At 40.7% G+C, this 23,504-nt stretch overlaps 1 protein-coding gene across 1 annotated transcript; it reads left to right on the top strand.

The window, feature by feature from the left end:
* The first annotated feature begins 633 nt into the window (after positions 1–633).
* On the top strand, positions 634–19,046 carry lonrf2 (LON peptidase N-terminal domain and ring finger 2). Its single transcript, XM_067604400.1, has 12 exons — positions 634–2,357; positions 7,849–7,967; positions 8,486–8,608; positions 8,988–9,143; positions 9,537–9,762; positions 10,994–11,093; positions 11,935–12,049; positions 13,241–13,362; positions 13,888–14,074; positions 14,214–14,348; positions 14,848–14,997; positions 16,378–19,046. Exons 1-12 carry the CDS (start codon positions 1,613–1,615, stop codon positions 16,534–16,536), a joined length of 2,337 nt encoding a protein of 778 aa, XP_067460501.1. The 5' UTR covers positions 634–1,612; the 3' UTR covers positions 16,537–19,046.
* The last annotated feature ends 4,458 nt before the right edge of the window (positions 19,047–23,504 follow it).

Raw genomic sequence — 23,504 nt, 5'->3', positions numbered from 1 at the left:
TTAAACATCATAGTATATCCATAGCTATTAGGGGCCCTTTGGGTGCCCCAGGCAGTTGTCTGCTTGTAAAGTCTTCCCCTGGGAGCAGGATCGGCCCTGCCTCCAATTCCTCTAACAGGATCCATCTTCGTGGGCCGGGTCCTACAGATCCTCAGTCTCTAAATTGGGTCACAGCTACATTAGTTGGAGCCTCCAGAAAATGTAACTTTGATCCAAACCCAGAGGTCTGGAACCAGAGTCCCCTTTCCTTTTCATACTGACTCAAAATGAGAAGTGTACGCCATGATAAATATTCAGTATTTTTGACTCCACAAAACATGACCCAGAACGCTGCTTATATAAAAGGCATTACATAAACAATGAATCAATCCCACTGCCAGAACTATGACAAAGTGATAATTCAACTCAAACAAAGAGCGATGGTCCTTCTTATTTCACCTGTAGTTATTTTATTGCGATATCACACGTGAAACCTGTTTAAAACAGATAAATGTGCGCTTGTTTTGATGCAGCTGTCACTCACCGTCGGCTGTGAAAGGTTATACAATATCATGGCGTTATATAAGTGAGCCACATAACGGACCAATAGGACCCCGCCTCGTGTGTCACGTGACGCCATGCGCTGGCTTCGGCCAATTGTAGAAGAAATCCAGAGAGACAACTACGTTTAGCTGCTGGAGCTAGCTGGCTAGCGACCAGGACGGACTACTCTGGCGGGGACGGCTTTATTTTCAGCGGGGGTTTAGTCATTTTTCCGAGGAGGACATGCTATTCATATTCGGTAAAAGATACGTGTTTTTGGTTTACAAGAGTTCGTTTGTGGAGTGAGACGAGCAGCGAGGGAGGGATCGTTGTTAGCTCGTTAACCCGCTGTAACGTTAGCTACCTCGGCTTCACTCTTACATAAAAACAACAGCCGATCAGCTGCGACTCACTGGAGCAAGTCTGTAGCGAAGATATATCAGATTTATCCTCAACCGTCATGTACTGTGAACTATTTCAAAACTTAAAGTTGTCCTCTGTTGAGTTTACATAACGTTGGTATCTTAACGGCGAGACCAAATGGATATTAAGCTTCTTACTTGCTAAGCCCGGAGGATTTTTAACCATCGGCTCTCGACTAACATAAAACATGCTATAGAGTAAATTTAAGTGTTTTCTTGAAAACGACATTATCTGTGATTTCCACATTATCAGACCGCCTCCTGGCTGTTTACGGGGGCAAAAGAGGGCTGGCAAGTGGAAGTAAATAAAGCCGACCTTCTGCCTCCGAGGAGCCTTACCCGGTGTTTGCAGGTAAAGCGCATCTGCTGGTGCCTTTATTGGTAGAGAGGCCATAGCTGACTGTTTGTGGGACTTTGAAACGGACCAACAATATTACACAGACGTCCTCTTTTATCGGGTGTGCAGTAACGTAGTATGACTCTGAATGAGTCCTAATCTACTTCCAATGGCGAGCAGTCGGTATCGGGTACAATCGGTTTGGTTAGACAGAAAGACGTTAAATGATAGTTATCCTTACATAGGGATATGATTTCTGAACAGCGTGGAAGGGTAGGTCTGCCTTTTGCAGACCATCAGTGAACATCTTCGCTGTCTGGTTTTGAAGAAGATGGAGACGGGCGTTAGGTCTCACCAGGGCGAGCTGTTCGTCCACCCGCTCTCCAACCCCGGGGCTGCGGGAATCTGCCCCGAAATGCTGGAGGTGGCAGAGGAAGCCAGTCGGGCTGGAGACTTTAACCTGGCCGTGGAGATCTACAGCTCCCAGCTCGCAGACCTCCAGCAGCCGGACAGGGGCTTGTGTCTGAGAAAAGCCGACACTCTGGCCCGCGCCGGGCGGATATCTGAAGCGTTGGACTCCTACTGCATAGCGGCCAGCCTGGGCAAACTGCGCCCGCAGGAGCTTCCCCTCCTGGTGGAAACCATCGCTCAGACTCTCCGCGAGAAAGAGCTGGGCATCCCCGGGACGTTAAACGGACAAGTTAAAAGCAGCAATGGGGGAGATGGGGTTGAAAGTGATGCTGAGTGTGGAGAGGATGAAGCCCTGGACTTGTTTTCCTGTCGCCTCTGCAAGTGTCTGCTCCATGAGCCCACAACCGTGGAGTGCGGACACACTTTTTGCAAACGCTGCTTGGAAGACGACTCTGTCAAAGACTGTATACACTGCAAACAAAACTTGAACAAAAAAGATGGACTGCCGAACGGCCGGAGATTAGACGTAGTTCTCAGCGGCCTGCTGGATAAACTGTTTGCAACTGAGAGTAAATCTAGGAAATTCTGGATCGAGGGGGAGGTATTGTGGAAAAAACAGAGCCTCACGGATGCTTTGGAGAAGTACAACGCAGCAGTGGATTTAGGTAAGAACTGAAACTATTCATGAATGCAACGAAAAAGCTATAATGTATAACCTTATAATGAAAATTATAGTTTTTTGTTCAGGTGACCTACTTTTCTCTGTGTCGCTTCCCGGTGTCACCGATAGGTGGCGCCTTTCCTACCTTTCTCGGCTCGACAGAGGTCAGGTCATTATTCGAATAGCACACATAATGATCTGCTTTTCATTGATACATTCATACCCCGTTTTAAATTTATGCTTCGAAGGGCTGTAGTACATTAATAGAGCAGCTATGTGAAGGCTCTCTTGATAAATAAGCTTATTTATTTATTCCACTCTGCGTTACTTGGTCCTCAAAACACAGTGTGCACCATAGTTATAACAGACTTGAGTGGGGCTAAGCTGTACCCCCCTCCCCTCTCCCACCGGTGGTGTTTCATAAGCAGGCAATATATAATGTGTTGGGTAACATTCGGGGCAATATGATGGGGCTGGACTGTAAGTGTTGCTACACCACATTAGCAAAACAACTGCTTACTAACACTTAGAAGTCACTCACTCATTGGCTCAATTTCCCTGAATCCACTGAGACCAAATAGAGGATGTTCTATTTCGTTTGGCTCTTTACATAAAGGTTGCCAGTGTGTTTCATTAACTGTGGGCCAGGGCAAGTCTCATGTTGCACAGTTTGAATCCTCAAGAGAAAGTTGAACTGACCTCCTTCCCACCTCAGGCCTACATATTGGAGACACATTAAAAGTCAATTTCCTCATGTCTTTGAATAGCTAAATGGGTGAAACAAGGAAGTAACACTGCCAGGGCCGGCTGGCTGACTGAGGTGTTAAAACCTATGTTGGTTTAGGAAACCGATCAATTGATGATGAAAGTGTTAAGAGAAAGGAATATACTGCAGTCTCTTCTTGTGGGCTTGAGCGTTCAAATGGCGCTTTTTCAGATATTTCCCTTCCCGGATCAACACTGATTCATGCATTCTGTCTAGTGACGGACTCTGGGTGACAGGAGGACGGAGTGCCTTCACAGCTTTGTCACTGCCAGTCTGTGTTTCCCCAACAAATGCAGCAGGAGGCCTTCTGGTATATGTGATACATTTGAGTGTAATGAGCTCATGATGTCAACAGAAATACAGCTGTTATTTAACTCCTTTCTCTATTAGGCAAAAAAAAAAAAAATCAATGGTTATATGTCTTATGCACTGTATTCACACAGTGAAAGTGATATAATGATGTGTGTGTGTGAGAGGGGGACACAGGCGCGTGAAATATTGGGTAACATGCTGAATTTAAATAAATAGTTCCAGTTTATTTAGATAAATAACAGAAATTACAGGATTACACAGTTATTAAATTAATGAAAAACAAAAAGAAACAAACTGTTAATCTATTCAGGAGAGAGAAAACAGATGAAAATGTCTTAATATGTCTTTTAACAAGACCAAATGACAAGTAAAGGAAAGACTATACCAAGTGTAAAAACATGGCGGAAAGACAATAAAAGATCCAGTTACTTGTCTGGTGACTGCTCTCTCTGTATCCCTCACATTTCTCTCTTTCTCTCGTCTCATATCTTGCGTATATTTCTGTGGAGAGAAGCTATGAGGATGTAGGTCATCCACCTTGTCTGTTAAACCACATCCAGCTTGAGTAACCGCATTCACCTTCCTATCTTAGTTGGCCTAATGCAGATTTATAGTAATAATAATTCAGCGTCATAGTAGTTATATAGAACTATTTTTCCTACAAAGTTTGTTGATAGTCCCTCATCTAAAAGATCAGGCTACCCATCATGGTTTACCTGCAGGGACAGAACTGAACAACGCCCACCTGTTGGAATTTGTTCAGCCTTTGAGTTTTGACAAACAATGTTTGTGTAATTTTAACTGGTTGCCCCTGAAAAGTCTAACCCATGAATACATTTTCCACTCCAAACCAGGAAATGTCTGTTGTGAGTCAGCTCTGAGCTCACAGGGCTCCATGTTGGGTTTTTTTTTTTTTTTTTTTTTTTAGATACGTTAAAACAGGTCCAATAAATAACATTGAGCCTGCTATTCAATTATTATCAAATTCAATTTGATCCTCAAATCAGCTTCTGGCTATGTAAGGATATAGTGGACTAATGGCGACCTGAGCAATGATGAAGTCATACTCCCTCTGTGTGTGTTTATCCGAGCTTCTCTGTTCTCTGTTTTGGTAGCTGCAACGGCAGCATGGGCATGTTAGTGCATGTGAGTCCCTCCCTGTTCTCCACATCCATTTCCAAGCTGGCGGCCGTGTCACAGACACAGTTTCCGAAAACATTTGAGGCGAGACAATGCGTTAACAGAATCTTGATCCGTATACGATCAACACTGCCTAGTTTGACAGTTTGATCGGATTTTTGTGAGTTGTCAGCTTCTTTTTTTCCCCCAATTTTATTGAGTAAACGCCACTTTTATTTTGGTCTCAGATGCTGGTGCTCTAGTGTGACATCCAGTGGCTGAATGTGGTGTAATGTAATCTTTAACTGAACGCTTTCATCCCTCTGATGACAGAGAGTGATATCCTCTCATTCATCTCTGGTCGACTGGAGCTCCTTTTCATCCACCTCCAGTGATTGCGGGGTTATAATTTGATGCAAAAATACAACACAAGGCAGCATTATGTCTCTGAGTCATACTAATATATTTTTGAATATTATGGTAGCCTCCCAAAAGGTTATGCAAACCAGCGGAAGAACAGACAGTTGGGGCCAGATGCATTAACAATGGATATGCATAAAAAAACCATGCATACACCATTTCCCGCACATAAACTGGTATTTATAAACACAGAACGTGTGGTGAGAATGTGCACACCTCACACATTCCTGAACATACGTATGTGCACGTTTTTATAAAGCGATCTGAGGGTGATGTGATGAGGTGGAGATGAAACATAAGGTTAGAGACGGAATCTTGTAGTAAAACATTGTTTGTTGAGGTTGATAACCAGCTACACTGATTGTGTGATTGTTTACACAGGTATCTGTAAAATGCCAATCAAAGGTGCATTTATTATGGTAACACTGAATAAATACTTTTGTGTTTAATTTTTATCATGCTTTTAATTTACATAGGAGTCAACATTTTATTTTGCTCTTATTATTCTTATTTTATCCTTAGTTGGGACACACCTTGTAAAGTCGGTTTAGATATGAGTGCTACAAACTAATCATTGATTACGTTTCTGAGATATCACTGCTGACGATGGTTTATAGGAAAACCGCTGGTTCAGGTGTGTCTTTATCCATTTATGGCTCACCGTGGGAGTGGAAATGAGGCTCATGCACGTGCTCCCAGTTCCTCAATGAGATTTATAAAACAGTAACAAGCGTACGCACAGTTTTATAAATCTGAGAATGCATCTGCATATTTCTGGCTTTGTGTGCACACAGTTTTAGTCATGTATCTACATAGATTTTAATGCATCTGGTCCCTGGAGTTTATGATTATCAGCAAATATATAGGTGGGTTTGGAATTAACGTGATTAGTAATGGTGATATGAAATACTGTATTGGATGACTGATATATCACCATGCGTAGGCAGCCCAAGTAACTATATTGTTCAACACACACTTATTTGGGTACCAGTGCACTAGCATACTGATCTAACCTTGTAACAGCCAAAGATGTTAGGGCTGTTGGAAGAAAAGATGTCCTAATCATACCAGGACACATCAAGCACGAACCCATTGGGCTCACAGTACACCAGCTTTTGAAAAAAAAAAAAAGCCATGTTGCCCTCGATTCAAAACTCAGACCTTTTCCTACTGCACAGTAGTGCGAGCTAGTGAACCACAGGAGTTTTAAATAATGACGTTCGTCCTGAGAAAGATTGCCAGAAAGCCGAGAGATTATCTCCTCAGTTCACTAAGCCAAAGCATCTGAGAAGCAAGGTGCTGTGTTTTGCAGTGTTAACTCTGCAACGTAGTTAAATGTCAGGCTATTTGGGTGCAAATCAGTTTGATGGAATTGCAGATATGTCTCCTGTATTTGAACTTTACTTTTTTGGCAGCCCTTTTACTTTGCATTTCTTTCAGTCACAATTCTCAGGGGCAACAAAAGTGCTGCTGATTGCTTTGTTTGGCTGCGTAAACCCTTTAAATTTATCATGTACGTGATGAAGAGAGGCTGTTCACATCTCGTCAAAACAGATTAATACAGCCAGCAACACAGCTCCTGATTCGTTATCAATAACTGTTAAGTCACGTCACATTTTATTTATATAGCCCAATAGCACAGATTTGCCTCAAGGGGTTATACGTCACCCTCAATCCTTAGACTTTTACACTGTTTGTTTTAGTTAACCACCTTTATTTTCTGATTCAGAAGCTCTGTTCTGAACAGATATTAACTGTCTTGTCTTTGGACACTGCTCTTCCTCTGACATCACCATTGATGTGTGATTGACAGGTAATTTATCAGCCTGTTCATTTAGAGAATGGTGACTTAAATTGCATCTTTGTAGTGGACCGAGGCTGCAAAGTTTTAAATGTGCAAATAATTTTTGCCCCTTACTAATACTGCCCTTCATAAGGATAAGGCAGAATCTGAAAAATCAGATTTAGACTTGTCAAGACATTGGGTTCCAAATGTTTATTGTGTCAGTCTCTCATGCAGGCTGCTAGGAGATTGATTATAAGACAATATTTTGGGTACTTAAATATTGTTTGTTGATCCTGCTACTTGTGTGTCAGCTGACTCAGCTCATGCCAGGCTGCTTCTCCACACTCTGTTCATTTTCTGGGGGAGATGAGAGATCCACCCTTTGGAAAAATGGCTTCTCAAGTACCAAAAGGGTTCCAGGATTCAAAGTTCCACCCACCAGGTGCCAAAGGCAAAGGCCAGTGACTATTTGTTTTTAGTGGGTAAATCAGTAAGACTCACCATCTCAGTGAGGTGGAAAAAAACTGGCCTTTTCTCAAAGTTTGTCACTGTAGTGTATGTACACTCTTTAACCTTGAGCCGAGTTAATCAAAGGAAAACAATCATTTAAATCGTAAAAAGAAGAATTTGTAAGAGTTGGGTGGAAAATTGCCTTCAGCTCACCAAAAACATGAGGACGCACTACACATGATAACCAATCCCATATAACTGTTATTAGGAAAGAGAAGGAAAAAATGACAAAATGTGCCAAAATCCATGATGAAAACGTGCCAGAATCCAAATCGGTTACATAAATTACTTGTACGATTAGTCACGCGCTAAAGTGACACACAAACCTGTTTGATAATGGGGCCATGCTTTGACTGTATGACAAAAACAGACTGACAACTGTCCATGATCACAACTGATGTCAGTTATTATCTCTACATACTGTAAGTTACATAGCATGCATAGCTTACACGTGAACTAGGTCTCATGCCACATGTTACAGCGTTGCCCTACTTCTGCTAGACCTAGAAAAAAACCATCCATCCCCTGGAGGCATGTCCATTGACCTGATGGTGTCTGTGTGTTTTTCCCTGTGGTGTGCAGTGCCCTCTTCAGGCAGATTGCTGTGCCAGCGGGTTGAGCTTCACATGGAGATGAGGAACTTCAGTCAGGCAGTGCAGGATGCCAGCAGCCTCTGTAGGATAAAACCTCTCTGGACAAAGGTGAGACGTGGGTTTGAAATGAACCTGCAGGGCAGAATTAAATATCAGAGTGAGAATAAAGATCAGACATGGCCTGCAGCCACAATCTGTAGTACTATATTAAATATGGTGGCATGGACAGTATAGAATATGCTTCCACTCATAGACAGTGAACAGAAAAATGGACTTCATGTCAGCCTGAACCCCTCTATGTAATACAAAAGATAAAGTAAAAGTACAGAATATTTCTATGGTAATATGGTAGTTTTATAACTTGGTTTTCACCTGTCTATTTGCATTATTGATATTTCTCATTTTTTAGTATTAATATAGTAATACATATGCAGAGTAATGCATTGAATACTAGTGTATATACATGGTAAACAGCAATATTTTTAAAAGAAATATCCTCTGTTAATAAAATGACCCTCAGTAAATATATTAACTGTTAAAAATTAAGATCATGATGAATTAGTACCAGTATCTTAAGCTATATGCCTACAGAGCTGAAACATGCTTCAAATTCCTGCTTGTTTCAGGCTCACTATCTGAAAGCCACAGCGCTGAGTAAAGCAGCTCGGAATGATGAGGCCTTGCAGGAGTATTTCCTGTGTGTGGCGCTCAAACCTGACTGGACCAAAGTCAAACTGGAGGCTCAGAAGGTAAGAGAATCTTCTTAAAAATGATAATAACGCTCATCAAGTATGTTTCCAACCACTTGTTTTCATGAAATGTTTAATTCGACCATAAAAACTTCTAATGACAGCAGACAGCAGCTGGACTAAAAGTATTAGATTTAGTTTTCATCTCCATAAAACTAAAGAATTAAAGTGCTTAGATAATAACGTTCTCAAGACTATAAAAAAACTCAATTTCTGAAGCGTATGTGATGAATGCTGCTGTTCAAGTGCAATCTTAAGTGAGGCTGCTGTAGCATCCTTTTTCAGTTTCTGATTTAGAGAAGAAGATCGCCACTGTCAGCTCATCTGTCTGTGTGGATTGTGAACATTAATCGAGTGCCTGGTTTGTTTTGTCCTGCAGGTCCTTAGTGAACTGTTCTCCTCTGTGTTTGAGAATGAGGACCTGCCAACACCCGTGCACCCTCTGCAGGGGGGGTTGGCCACCCGCCTCATCAAACCGCCCGCCTTGCTCAGGTCCCTGAGGCCGCTCACACAGAGACCTGGTTCCTCCTCACAGGTTACTGCACACAAACACGCTATGCACCTACTTGTATAAAAAATCTTGTTAGTCCTTGATGATCTAAAAGCACTTTTGGAAGGAAGACATTTCAGCACATGAAGTTAATCACATTTGTGTCATTAGGAGGATTAGTGTGAACATGGCTGCAGGCAGAGTGTAATGTGATTTCATGTGCGATGTGGGTGTTTTTAGGAATGCTCAGCTGCACTGCACCTTATTAAAGAATATATAATGGAGAATAGATTATATTTTTCACCACAGTTGGCTTTTTTTTTTTTAATCAACATTTTGAAAAAAGATGTACTGGAGCAAAGTGTGGCTGTCAAAACGATCATCCCTTCCTAATCATCCTGCACCAACATGCTCACTAATCTCTGTCTGTGTGTCTAGGACTCAGAGTTCAGTGTGACTAAAAGCGCTCCAGTGGATGACTCGTCCTCCAGACTCTCCGCTCTGTCTGCTGGTAAATCGGACTCTCCTGCAGGGGAGGGTAGCACCAAGAGCCTGGTTGATGTTCTGGCTTCACTGCCAGCACCCCCCGGTGGCCTTAAGAGGAAACACAGTGGAGACGGACCCTTGGCAAATCTGAACACCCCCTCCAAACTCCTCAGACCTGGTGGGTTGTTCACATCACTGATAGTTAGTTTATATTATATATCACTTAGCAACATAATTTTACAACACCAACAAACATCACAACAATAATAGAGAACAACAACACACACAAAAAAAACAGCAACAACAACAAACACACTGAGAAAGTCATTAAGGCACTGAACACAGCAGAATCGTTTTTCTGACTGGACTTGAATTTATTTACTTTTCTTATTATTTTCATATCTCTAGGCAAACTGTTCCAAAGAACAGCCAAAGAATACAGGAATGACTCCTCACCCATACAACTTCTGAACCGAACAGGCACAAAATCAGTAGAGCTCCCTCTAGTGGAGTACAAATCCCTGACACAGTTAAAATAGTTCCTGAGATAACATGATACTTCACCACAAACAATCCCATGCACTAGGCACAATTTTATTTGCTTCGCTCTGTCTTCTACCTTGAGCCATCCCAGACTCTCATAGTGAGAGGGCTTGAGGTGGGTACCTGCTGAGAGCCTTAATAAAATCCTGACTAACTTGTTATGCGATGTTTGCAGTTTGCTCTTTAGAACTTTGAGGACACTGCGAAACCAGGAGCAAAAAGCGTAGTCAAAATGGCAATGCACAAGAGCACCAGCAAATGTTTTCATAGCTGCTTCCTCATGAAATCTGGAGATCTTGGCAAGAAATTTGATTCTATTGTTAATTCTTTTAAGAGCTTTCTTTGCCATACTATCTCCAGACAAGTGCTATCGAGCACAGTGTCTCCTACCACTACTCTCAAACCAGGGGATTTCCTTAATCTGGGTTTGGTCCCAAATAAGATTGATTCAGTTTTCCATAGATGAAGGGATAACTTGTTATCACCTAACCTGAAGTGCTGAAGTTCTGTGTTCAATGTTTGTTCAGCCACGCTTTTATCTTTGTGGGGAAACGAGCGGGGCAGAATCGTGAGCTTACAGGAATAGGTCACATGAGCAAGCTGATTTTAGGTCAGGTCTCAGTACAGTACCAGCTACCCTTTGCAAATAAGAGAGAGGAGAGAGAAAATATTCAATAGCAGATATCATTGGCATCAGAGTTCAGTGAATCTATGTATTTGGACACTGGACACATTTCATTCTTTTTCCTTTTTTATGGGCGTACAGCTTGAAGTAGTAATCTTCCCTCTCTCCTCTGTTTATAAAGTATAACTTGAACACACAGAGGAGAAAATGTGTGCTGATGTTGTAATGATGTTTTGTGCAGATGAGACAAGCAGCTTACAGACGGCTACAGTGTGTGGAGGGAGGATGGTTCCTGCTGAGCTGTTGGACAGTGGAGACATGGAGTGTTCACTCTGCATGAGGTTACTACACACACACACACACACACACACAAACAAAGAAACACAGACTGCATACATGCATAGCAACACACACTGGTTTTTACAATACTTTTGACCAAAAGTAAGTAAGTAAGTTTGACTTCATTCCTTTATATCTGAATACAACTGCCCTCTAACAACATGTATCAACATTTGATATCAACAACATTTAGTGTTACCGTGGAAACCGCTAATAGTGATCACGGTTGCTGTGATCAATCACTTATATGGATCAAAAAGCTCAGGACAGAATCATTCCTATACAAATGCTGTTTAAATAATTTACTTATAGTAATCAAGTAGTCCGCTCACAGTGTTCATTTTGGGTCTTCATACATGAAAACATATGGAAAAAATGTTCAAAACTATGGTAATTCTATTTTACTCCCATGATCCACGTACAATATGCAATTCATGGCTGCTGCATCATTATCAGGCGTTGCGGCACACCTCCGCAGGGTTGTGTGGAGGTGCGGGATGTGGTTGTGGCCATGTTTATTTGTAACTGCCGTGAAACAATCAGAAAATAACGTTTTATTCCTCTCATTCACTGGCTTTCTCGCTACCACTGCTCCCTCTCCTCATCCACTCTCTAGCTTGCTCGACCACTGCTTCTCTCTCTCTCTCTCTCTCTCTCTCTCTCTCTCGGCTGTGGGTAATCTGCGTGAGAAATAAAGAAAAAGAAAAAAATTCGGTTATAATAATCATCAGCTTATCGTGATCAATTTGTCCCAGACAGACGTGATCACTATAAGCGGTTTCCACTGTAGCAGGCTCAGAATGCTAACATCTGGCTGTGTGCTTTCGGTCATTTGTTCTCCAGATTGTTCTATGAGCCGGTTGCCACTCCCTGCGGACACACCTTCTGCCTCAAATGTCTGGAGCGTTGCCTGGACCACAACCCCAACTGCCCTCTGTGCAAGGAGAATCTGTCTGAGGTACACATACTTTCTCCACTTTATTGAACAGGTTATAATGTTGTCACTGTTGTGACTTTTGCAGGGTTTGTAATGTGCTGAGCGGTATACCAGGAAGCTCCGTTATTGATATTCCGGCAATTCAGATTGAGATTTGGGTGAACAAGGTCTCAACCTCCTACTGCTTTTGAAATAAACACGAGTTTTGCATGAATTGCTTCAAAAGTTTGTGAGTCTGATTGAAAATAAAAACAGGAACTAGCCGTCTGTAGCAGCCATTGTGGCTACCCGTATAGGGAACTACATCTGGGGCAGCTTGCATGTCAGTTTGTTTATGTCTGAGACTATGGATAGCTCAGAGTCTGTAAATCCATTTGTAGTTGTTATACTGCTGGGATTACTCTCATCCGTGGACACTTCTAGATTTTCTGAGTCTGGCAGCAACAGGTCTGACTGCTTAGTCACTCATCAGAGGAAGAGGACAGCAGTGATATTAACATTACTGAACGTTGTCTTTTCTGACAGTCCTGTTGCCTTTCTGCCTCCATTCTTCTTTTTCTTGTATATTTAGGCAAATAGTTAAGTTTAAGCACTTTTTTCAGTATTTTTTCTGTATTTTTGGGGGGATGACAGAATGTTAACCGTTAAAATCTTTTATAAACCAGTGTCTAATACAACTTATCTAAAGCTTACATGTTGCTTTTTAGAATTGTGGCTTAAATGTATCATGTCTTCTGAGCCTCAGTATTATGATATGTGAATTATATTAAACTAATATGTTGGCACATAGTAATAGAATCGTAGCCACACAATATCAGCATCTTCTTATTGGCTGTTATTACTGAAGCAATTACGTCTTTTATGGAGAGGTGGTAAGAGATGAATATGGAGGTGAGAGAGGCAGCCATGCAGCCAGAGGAAATGCATCTTTGTCAGCAGTATTAAGCTGAGTTTCTGCAAGTGAGGATGTCAGTCAGAGGGCTACAGTAGGTAAGAGTTGAGCTGGTTAACATGTGAGGAGACTTTACTGAAATACACTTCATTTCTTTACATGTATCATTAATTAACTGTCATGTAGCTGTGTTTGAACTAACCTCGGACAGTATATTTTAATATCCCTTTAACAGCGTCACAAAAGTAGTCATTCCAGGCATATAGAATAGTTTGTAATAACAATAGCTCGTATCTGATGTTTGTGTGCTCTCATTGCAGTATCTGGCTACCAGGGGTTACAACAAGACCCTGCTGATGGAGGAAGTGTTGCAGCGTTACCTAGGAGACGAACTGGCAGAAAGGAAGAAGATCCATGAGGAAGAGATGAAGGAGCTGTCCAAGTCAGTATCACACACATGCAATTTACAACACAATTTACTTCGCATCTGACTACACCAGTCACATAATCAAAATAATAAAAAGGTTTTTTTATTGTGACAGTAAAACCTATAACTGTACAAAAATGTATCAACTCATGAAGTAAAGGCTTAATTAATATCTTAAATCCATCTAGTACAGATTTTAATATTTTGTGCTTCTATTTAAAAAGTCAATGCAGAAAAAAATTGTAATGATAGTAAATGATAATTTTAAATAACAAATATCAATTATACGAATTGTAAAATGATGCACAAGACATCCAGGATATTTCCAGTCGATGGAGAGGCGCAGATAGATTGGAAGCTTCTTGAGTCTTGGTTTTGAATATTTCACACAGTGTAAACATCATATAGCTTCAGTGAAGAGTTGGAAAATATGATACAGATATTGTGAGACAGTGTGGAATAACATGATTTTAACAAGGCTACTAAAGTGGAAGACTATTTGATAATGATTTCTAACATTTTCACATATGTCTTTTCTAGCTTGAACCAGGAAGTGCCTATCTTTGTGTGCACCATGGCCTTCCCCACCATTCCCTGTCCGCTGCATGTGTTTGAACCACGCTACCGCCTCATGATCCGTCGCTCCATGGAGACCGGTACCAAGCAGTTCGGAATGTGCATAGCTGATGAGCTCAAAGGTTTTGCTGACTATGGCTGCATGTTACAGGTACGTTTGTGTGTTGGTGGTTTGGAGCTGCTAGTACAGTATGTCAATCATTTATGATGATAAATGTTTTTTTCTCTCAGATTTTCTCATCTCATTCCGCTGTATGTTGTCAAATAACAGAGTTTCATCTTTCTTTCAGGTGCGAGATGTGAAATTTTTTCCTGACGGTCGTTCGGTGGTTGACACCATCGGTGTATCGCGGTTCAAGGTTCTCAGCCATGGCCAGAGAGACGGTTACCACACTGCCAAGATAGAGTACCTGGAAGACAAGAAGGTGGGCTGAGAGGAAGTCTGTTTGGTGTGTTAGAGGGTGTCATTTCAGACAATTTCCATCATGCTGCTGTCAAGCAAACGTCACACAAAGTAGAACTCAGGTGTTTTGCCCCAAACTGTTCTGATAGCTTAGCAGAGGAAATTCAAATTCTGTCCTTCCAGAGAGGAAAAACTGTTCTCTTCCTCTACTATATTCTAAAATATAGTTGGATAGTTAAAATAAGAAGGCCTGTAAGTTTTTTTTTTTTTGTTCAGTAAGGAGAGATACAGGGCTCTCATCACAATATCAACATCACCAGCAGCATACTTTTTGATGGTAAAATATTTTATTTTATACTTTTCATGTATAAATTGGTGACTTTGCCAAAGATAAAAATCATGACCAGAATGCACCAAATTGCACCATTTATTAAAAAAAGAGGGGAAAAAAAGAAATCTGCCATCTTTCCTGTGATTATTGGTGTTTACATGAACAAAAAAACATCTCTCTGTCCTATCAGGTGGAAGGGGAGGAGCTGGTGGAGCTTCTGAAGCTGCATGACTCTGTGTACGAGCAGGCCAACAGCTGGTTCACATCCCTGAAGGACAACATGAAGAGCCAGATCCTCAGCCACTTTGGACACCTTCCCAGCAAAGACCCCGACCCACAGGTCTACACAAACTTGAGTGGAACTGTTTCACAACAGATTTAGCCTCCTGACACTGTGTGAAACAACACTGATTGTGCTAAGCTGCACACTTCACCTACTAAGATGACCATGTTTAAGAGATTTAAAGAAGAGGAAAAAATAAAAACTCCCCACAAGTTCAGATTTGTTTAAGTTCAATTAAAATTAAATTTGTCCAACAGCTGTCGCTAGGTGTGACTATGAGAAAATGATTTAGGTGGTGTGATCCAGTTGCTTGTTGAGGTAGCCTGCACTGTGCTACCACAGGAAAATATGAATATGCTGAAAAACTTACCAGAAACATTGTGTGTCCAGCCAGTTTCCTCACATTACAGCTGCTTTTTCTTGGCTTTGCCAGGTGTAAGAAGCACTGGCAGTTTCCTTAACTGGCAAGTAAGCGTAGTGAAACAGCAGTTTCCACTCTCCACTCAAACCCTCTCTCAGCTGCTTTCTGTTTATTATTCTGTGCTCATACTGATACTCTATTCAGAATGACGCAGTGAAGCTGCCTGGCTTTGGTGAACTGGTGTTGCTACCAGGAAGGAAAATAAATTCAATTATACCAAGGTGTAAACATCGTTTAAATGACTCGCTGAAAAGAGAGAGGGAAAGAAACAAATAGAAGATATGGAAAAACGAAGAGGTGAAACTGAACTTTTATCTGGTTATTATTTGATGTAATTCTCAGGTTTATCTTTGAAGTGTATGAACTACACTGCAGACTGGAAACTCTGCTCAGAAGCAAGGTGACAGCTGTCTTATATGAATGGGTCCAACATGGGCTGCTTCATAGCAAATGTAGTGAACATCACACAGTTATTGACAGAAAAAGTCAATGGAAAGTCTCAAGTGCTCGAGTTTCATTTTTTCGAGTGAGAAATTGCAGTTACCCAACGTTGAAAACCTCCACCTGAGTAATAAACAGAGAAGAACAAAAGGAGAATGTTTGCAGGAAAAACACCAAAGTACCTTCTGGGTTAGGAATTTAGTCTGAGTCACAGACTTAGAGACTCAGAGTCAAAGTGTGTGATTATAACAAACATCTGCACAGTCAGTGCAAGGAACTTAGGAACTTATTTGTGTCCAAAATAGAACTAAATTAATGAGAGGAAAATTTACTTCACGTTGTATTAAAAAGCAAACTTGAGGAAGTTCTCCAATGTGTTAGCAAGCAGTCACCTGTTCACACATGCAGCATAATACTCAACAACAAGTGCTCTAAAACTACTACCATCAGATTTTTAAAAGTGATTCTATAAAAAGATGCCTCGAGGACACACATCATTACACAGAGATCAACTAAATCTCTTGCTCATCGTGTCATCAGCTCATTGTTTACACTGTGTCTTTGTTCTCTTGCAGGCTAGTCCTAGTGGTCCGGCCTGGTGCTGGTGGCTGCTTGCTGTCCTTCCGCTGGAGAATCGAGCCCAGCTTACCATCCTGGCCATGACCTCCCTCAAAGACCGCCTCATCGCCATACGCAGGGTCCTCATCTTCGTCACGCGCAAGAGGCCTCGGTGATTGTCCAGCTATGCGGGGGGCAAAGCAGAATTGCTTGGGCTTCTATGCAGTTCAACAATTCATTCATTCATTTGGTCATTCATTTGTTCACACATTGACTGGTACATTCACTCATTTAGACATGTGTTTACACACTCCTACGTCTACTCATTCTCTCAGATGCTCATGAAGTCCTTCCTGTGTCATGCAGCCTCTCTGAGCACACGTCAGTTCAGGTGAGAGCGACAGGTAGGCTGGGCTGCAAGCACGAGGTCATTCCTGCTTTCTGTTCTATCCACCTGTCTGTTCATCCGGTCACCCCTCACTGGATTAACCTATCACACGTTTCTGAATGAGTGACCTCTCACCTCTTGTCTCTGTCGAGGCCGAGGTAAAAGCTGTTTCATTTTCGTTTAGGTCACTTCTGCGTAATTTGCCCGACTCTCTGTTATGAAGGAACAAAAACCTGTAATCACAAAGGCAGTGTGAGCAGGAAAGGACCAGGTTCAAGAGGAATTCATTTTTTTCTACGTAAAGTAAGCAGTATTTCACATGAACTGAAACAGAAGTTGGCCGGCCATAGAGTGCCGCACATGTGCCCCCCCCCCACCCCCCCGCATCCACAACCAGGACAGTTTGCACAGAAACAAAAACAAGGAAAACCTCACCTACTGAAATATGAAGCAAAAACAGAAACACTTGGCATGACGGCAGTGTACACAAAAGTGAATGTACTGGTCTGGCTGTAGTAGGTGGATGTATTTCCTCCCTACTACATTTACAGAGTCTATTTGGCAAGGTGCACATGAGGTCAGCTTCCTGCATGTGCACCAGTAACAGCTGCTTCACTCTAAATCTTCCAGACTGAGCCAAAATTGATGTGCACAAACGTTGTATCAGCTGCTCACCTTGCGGTGGGCATGTACCTCAGTTTTTTCTGATAGAAAGCAGTGGGCGCTATGAGAGTTGTTGCGTTGAGATAGAATGGTGATTACGCCCATGCTAACACTAAAAACCATCAAAAACAGCATTTGAGAACAAGTGAAACTCAACAGCAACATGCTCTGCTTGTTCTGAGGGGAGATTTAAGTGCAAGTCGGGCTATCACTCAAGTTGTAGTTGCATTTAGGAAAATACATCCTCCCAGATTCAGTCGATCTGGAACTCTCTGTCCTATTGTAGCATATCTCTGGGACGTCAATTATAGACTTAGTTTTAAGGGTTGATTTTGTATTTTTGTTGTTAGTTTTTTTTTTTTTTTCGTTTCTCTCTCTGCTATGCCCTTAAGTGTATGTGTCTGGTGAAATCTTAAGTGATTTATATGTACTGTATATCAATGTAACTCGGAGGCCTTTTTAATGTTTTATTTAAGGAACATTTCACCCTCTCTCTCTCTCTCTCTGTATTTCTCTTTTTCTGTCAGTACATTTACATGGACACTGTAATGCGATTACTACCAGTAACCAGCTTAAAAGTACCCTGTGGGAGTTTTCTTGTAAATAATTAGTTATTTTTATATTCATTGTTTCTACCAAAACATATTGTGTTGTCCTTGAGGCATAACGCGTTGAACAATTTTTCTTCCTCATAAAACATTTGCAAGTATTTAAAAATAATTTTGAACTTGAATGGTTTCGTCTTGTTTCCTGTCCTTTACTGGCATGTTGCTTTCTGTTGGTGCGTGACTGTATCATTGCTCAATAGTGCCACTGGTGGTCAAAAACTCAGGAAACTTTGATGAAGATTGGTTAATCACTGCACAATAATAACAATAATGGCCACCAACCCAAATTTACATGATGATTGGGTTAAAGGTACCTCATGGAGTTCTGGACCACTGGTAGCGCTATGGAGCAATGTTTGTTTATATCCTCAGCATGAGCACCCAGGCTACACAATACATACTCCTTGCCAACGGTTGCTCACAGCTATTTCAGTGACTGACAGTTGGTAGTGGTAACATGCCAAGGAACGTAGCAACGCACCAGCAAAATGCAGGCAAGAAAAGGATTGATGGAAACAATGCAGGTTTCAAAATAATCCAAAAATGGACTTTGCAGATGTTTTGAGGAAGGAAAAGGCCTCAGAGATACACACAATTAATTTTGATGAGAAAGGTAGAATGTAAACATGTAGAAGAAAACACCACCGAGTACATTTAACGTGTTGAAGGTTGAGCGGTGAAGGAAATGTTTGAACTATTTCTGCAAGTCACCAAGTGAAATCAGTTCACAAGCCACCGTAACTCAAAAGAGTGAAGAGCAGGTTGGGTCTTTCAGTCACTTTATGCTTAACTTTAACCTGGTTAAGTTGTTTTCATAGGACAGTTGTGGTTGTAACTGCAGTATTAGCGTTGGTGTAAATGTACTGTTTTTCTGTATAATTCTGTCCTTCCAAATGTTTGTGACTCCACTGCAGTCACTTGCTCTCTATGTGGGGGCAGGGTTCACAACATGCTGCATTTCCCTGGTATATTTGTAAAGGGGGATCTTTTACCTATTTTTTAATGCAAATAAAGAAAGACACATTCAGTCATGTCTTCACCTGTTGTTTTGTAGCAGCTGTTCGGCATTGAGGACACGAAATCAGATCAAGACTGCAATTATTTTTGACAGACTTCTTTATTAAAACAGCATGAGTTTGTTTGTTTGTTTTGTGCTGTGAACAAATCCAGCTCTGCTCCTCTGTTACTGATAAAACAGCTGCTCCAGCAGTGTTTGCTGTGCTAAACTTGCTGTTAGGACAGAAATCACAGGTGTCACCAAATCTTCAAGATTGCAGCATTAAAGGCAGCATTAAATCCCAGCTGGAAGGTCACCATGTGTTTAAGAGCCGTTTCACACACATTGTGGCTTCACAGTTCTTACTCTTAATTAAAGATTTTTACTGATATCCCCATAAAAGGGGACAAATTTCTATTAAGTAGATGAGTCCAGAGCTGAAACAAATCATAAATTGAAAGAAAAAACTATTTTCATCATCAATTAATCATTTATCAAGCAAAAACGCCAAATATTCTCTGGTTCAAGTTTCTCAAATATGAGGGTTTGTTATATTACTGTTTTTTAATGTCACTGAAAATTGAATTATATTTTGGGTTTTGGACTGTTGGTTGGACAAGCGATATGAAGACATCAGCTCAGGCTTCAGGAAGAATATTTTTTTCATTTAACTGATTAAAAAAAATTATGAATAATAAATTGATAAGGAATTAGCTTTAGGCCAAAGAAACACTTTAAGACTTTTTGTTAATTTAACAACTTTGGAAAGTGAGCAAGATGCACGTCTCCACACAGCAGCAACCTCCTGACTCACAGGTTTACGTATTGTTACAGAGTGGATGGTAAAAACTATAAACCAGGTAAGTATTTTCTTTAACCAACTCAATTATAGAAAAACATATTACTATTTTGAACCCTTAGAAATATCAGCATGACTTGTAAGATTGAGAAAAAAAACATGAGCCCAGAAGGCGGCTTGCTCAAGGGCATGTTGGCAGTGTGTTTTGATCTGTGTGCTACATGGACTGTAACTGTGTTAAAATGCAGCTGTGATCCTGAGAAAGTAATGTTTACTGTTTGTGGGTTTCAGTTCATGTAACTGCAGCTTGTTAATAAGAATATATAGAACAGGTATTAGTGAAAATCATGTTAAAGGATCAGTTCAGCCAAATACTAATACAAACCCCCAAAGAATTTTTTTGCTGCTCTCAGGTTTATAAAATGACATTTAAGCACAACAGCAGCATCTGTTTTTAGAACTCTGCTACTGTGGATAAACCACAGTCCTCACTGTGCAGATGTTATTTGATCTACTTTCTACCAAAGAGAACTGACAAATAATTAAGTGGGAACATAAAGTTTTTAAATGTATGTTTTGTTTTGTAATTTGGGTGAACTGACCCTTTACTAATTCAATTTTTTTTTTAGAAAATGGGGGAAAAAAGACAAATTGACAGCTTCACCAAATTAAGTTGGAAAAATGCAGGTACATCACTGTTAGATCAGATACAAAGACATCAAATATCTACTGAAACTAGATGGTTCCCAGTCTAAGAGAAGGAAGGAGGCTGGAGGTGTCTGACCTGAGCGCCGCAGGCCTGATGTTGACTGTCAGGATACACTAACCCATCAGCAGCAGTCTGCTCTCAGAACAGAAAGGTGTCAGTGAGCAGGTGATTGATGAAGTATTTGCCTCCAACTTCATCTTCCACATTTGGAGCTGCAGTCAGTTCTGCTCCTCTGTTTCAGCAGCTGTTTCCCAGACAACAGCATCTTTCTGTCTTTGTTTTGTTTTTTAAATCTCACGTTTTGTTTTATGTAATCTGCACAGTGTGTCTGTTGCTGGGCAAAGTGAATTGGAAAGGATGTTTCTTTTTTTTTTTTAAAAATGTTTCTCTCGTTCCCTGCTTAGCTGTTGGGCAGCAGCGTCTGCTGGCCACAGGGAGGCGCTGTTGTCAGAGAAATAGCAAGTCAGATGAATTCTGGGGGCATTGAGTTCGTACAAGGTTCATACACAGAGGAGAGAGAAGACAGACAAAACAGAGAGCCAGACATCCTCATTTTGAAGAGGATGAAATATTCTTAAACAACACCAGTGACATATTTATATACTACATACTACATTATATACAGAACATGTTGTGACATTCTCTGCATTATATTATATAAATGTTACCTAATCAACATCCGGACGATGGAATATGTTATAGGTAAATAATATTACATTATTTACCTATAACATTGCAAAAAGTCTTATAAAACACTGCACACACAGTGATATCAATAATACAGCTCTCTCATAACATGCATAATGTGCAGAAACTGTTGCGCAAACCACACCTAATTTTTAAAATTGACTGTCATTTGAGAGTAGACTCCTGCCAGCAGGTAGAAACCCTGTCTGCCTGTAAGAACAGGGCTGGAATACAATTGCAATTCATGTACCAACTGAACACAAAGGCTGGTTCTGGCTGGCCTCTGGGTGCATTGTAAAAACCTTAAACTGATGCATTCTGCTCACATTTGTTGAGTGTAATCACATTGTCTTCACCTAGACTTTTCTCTTTCATTTTAAACGTGTTTTTGGTGAAGAAGGTGTAACTTTATCTGTAGCAGCAGTGATAGAAGCTGGAAAGATGTTTCATTGCTTCTTTAGCAAATTTCAAACACAAATGACTCTTTACGAAAGGTGAGGAGATGCTTCAGTCTGACTAAGTTTTTCTCAGCATGTTATCTTTTCCCATCTTTTTCACATTTTTCATTGACCACGGGAAGTTTTCTAACATTCCTAACATAATATTTTCATAGAATCATAAAGATATCAAAATACAATAACACAGACCAGTAATACACTTGAAATTAAATTAAATCCATGGTTTCTGGTGGTTATGTTTTTCATATCTATGGATTTTTACACATAGCTCTTCTTTTGTCTCTGAGGTCTTTTGTTATCTGTTTCAAAAATCACAAGAGCCTGTGAATTCAGGCCAACAGGGTTTTGATTGCTGAATACATTAGTGGAACTAGATTTTCATGAACATTAATGGCAAGAGGAGAAAGGTTAAATGCTCCAGCACCTTCAGTTTCATTCACAGGTTAGTACCTTTTCCTCTGTTTGTCCTGAGACTGAGCACTGTGCAGTTTTCAAGCACCACCCTACTTTACATTTATGCAGTAAACACACCCTCGGTCCTGGCAGGCTATACCGGAGATGAAAACAATAACGTGGCTTGCTGGAGGGCATCGGGGCAGAGGCTGTTTAGGTAATACAGGTTCAGCTTATTCCTGATTTTAATATTAAATGTGCTACAGTGATGAACCTGGTGTTCCAGCTTCACCCCCCACCTCCTCAACATGCTGATGTAGCTGCTACTCACCTTCTTCATATAACTGTCATACACACACACACAGTTTCCTCTGATGGGTGCAGAGTGAGGAACCAGCTGCATATTAAAACACAGACAGCGTTTGCTCATGTTTGACACGTCCAAACACAGAACTGCAGACACAAACACACACGATGGAGACAGAAAAAAGAGGAAGCAGTCAGAGGATTCATTTGATTCTTTCTCCACAACTGTTTGCTTACTGTGTATATACAGATATAGGTAAAGCTTTTAAAACGACGCAGCAGCTTCTTATTCTAATGAAGACAACATATATTCATTTGCAAACCTTTACTGTAATAGTAAAGATGTTTAAATTTCCTGACCCCAGCTAATAACTGCCTCTAATAGGATAGACAAACCACATATAAATATACATCATAAAAACATCATAGAGTTCACAGTAGAATCATCTCTTTATTAATACGATATGGCTCAGTTGTGGTGTAAGTCCAGTAGTGTCCCCTGTGCATTAGGTAAGCTAGAATATACAATGGTAGTCATCATTTGAGGTATTGAAAAGATTTCCCCATCCCCAAGAGGAGGTAACTGGTGTGTAGTCCTCTGTTGAGGCAATGATCTGAGCTCTGAGTTGGCTGATGCACAGAGATTCCTTCAATCTTGTTATGCTTATAATAATTATAGCCTAATAATAATAATACATGAGAAGAGGGCAAGTTATTTTAAACCTAGACTCTGAGGACTGTGGAGATTTATATTGTTGGTTCATGAATGTAACCCCTATAATCACTGTCAGCAGTTTTTATTGGAATTACTTCTTTGATAGAAAGTAGTTCCAGTGAAGAACTGCACAGGGATTAAAGTAGAAATCTCAGTGACAAGTACAGCTAAACCTCAGCACACGTATGGCTAGAACATATAGATGTAGATATAGAAAATAATGCTGTATTTATGTTAAAGGAAATAACAGATCATGCTAAATGGTCCTTGTGGTGAGATGGTTTTGTTAACTGCTGTTTGCAAAGTCAAGAATGAACTTCAGCCTCTATTTTTATGTCAACATAAAATTCATGGAAATTTGAACATCTGCAATTCCATGACAACAGGGCATTATTGTGAGGAAGATTGTGGGGTATGATTG

Source organism: Thunnus thynnus, chromosome 11, assembly GCF_963924715.1.
Source record: "Thunnus thynnus chromosome 11, fThuThy2.1, whole genome shotgun sequence".
Taxonomy (NCBI): domain Eukaryota; kingdom Metazoa; phylum Chordata; class Actinopteri; order Scombriformes; family Scombridae; genus Thunnus; species Thunnus thynnus.
This window is presented reverse-complemented; position numbering and strand designations above follow the sequence as displayed.

Coding starts and splice junctions, on each gene's coding strand:
- lonrf2 (XM_067604400.1), top strand. CDS start 1,613: ATGGAGACGGGCGTTAGGTCTCACCAGGGCGAGCTGTTCGTCCACCCG. Junction 2,358..7,848: donor CAACGCAGCAGTGGATTTAG/GTAAGAACTGAA, acceptor TGTGGTGTGCAG/TGCCCTCTTCAGGCAGATTG. Junction 11,094..11,934: donor GAGTGTTCACTCTGCATGAG/GTTACTACACAC, acceptor TTTGTTCTCCAG/ATTGTTCTATGAGCCGGTTG.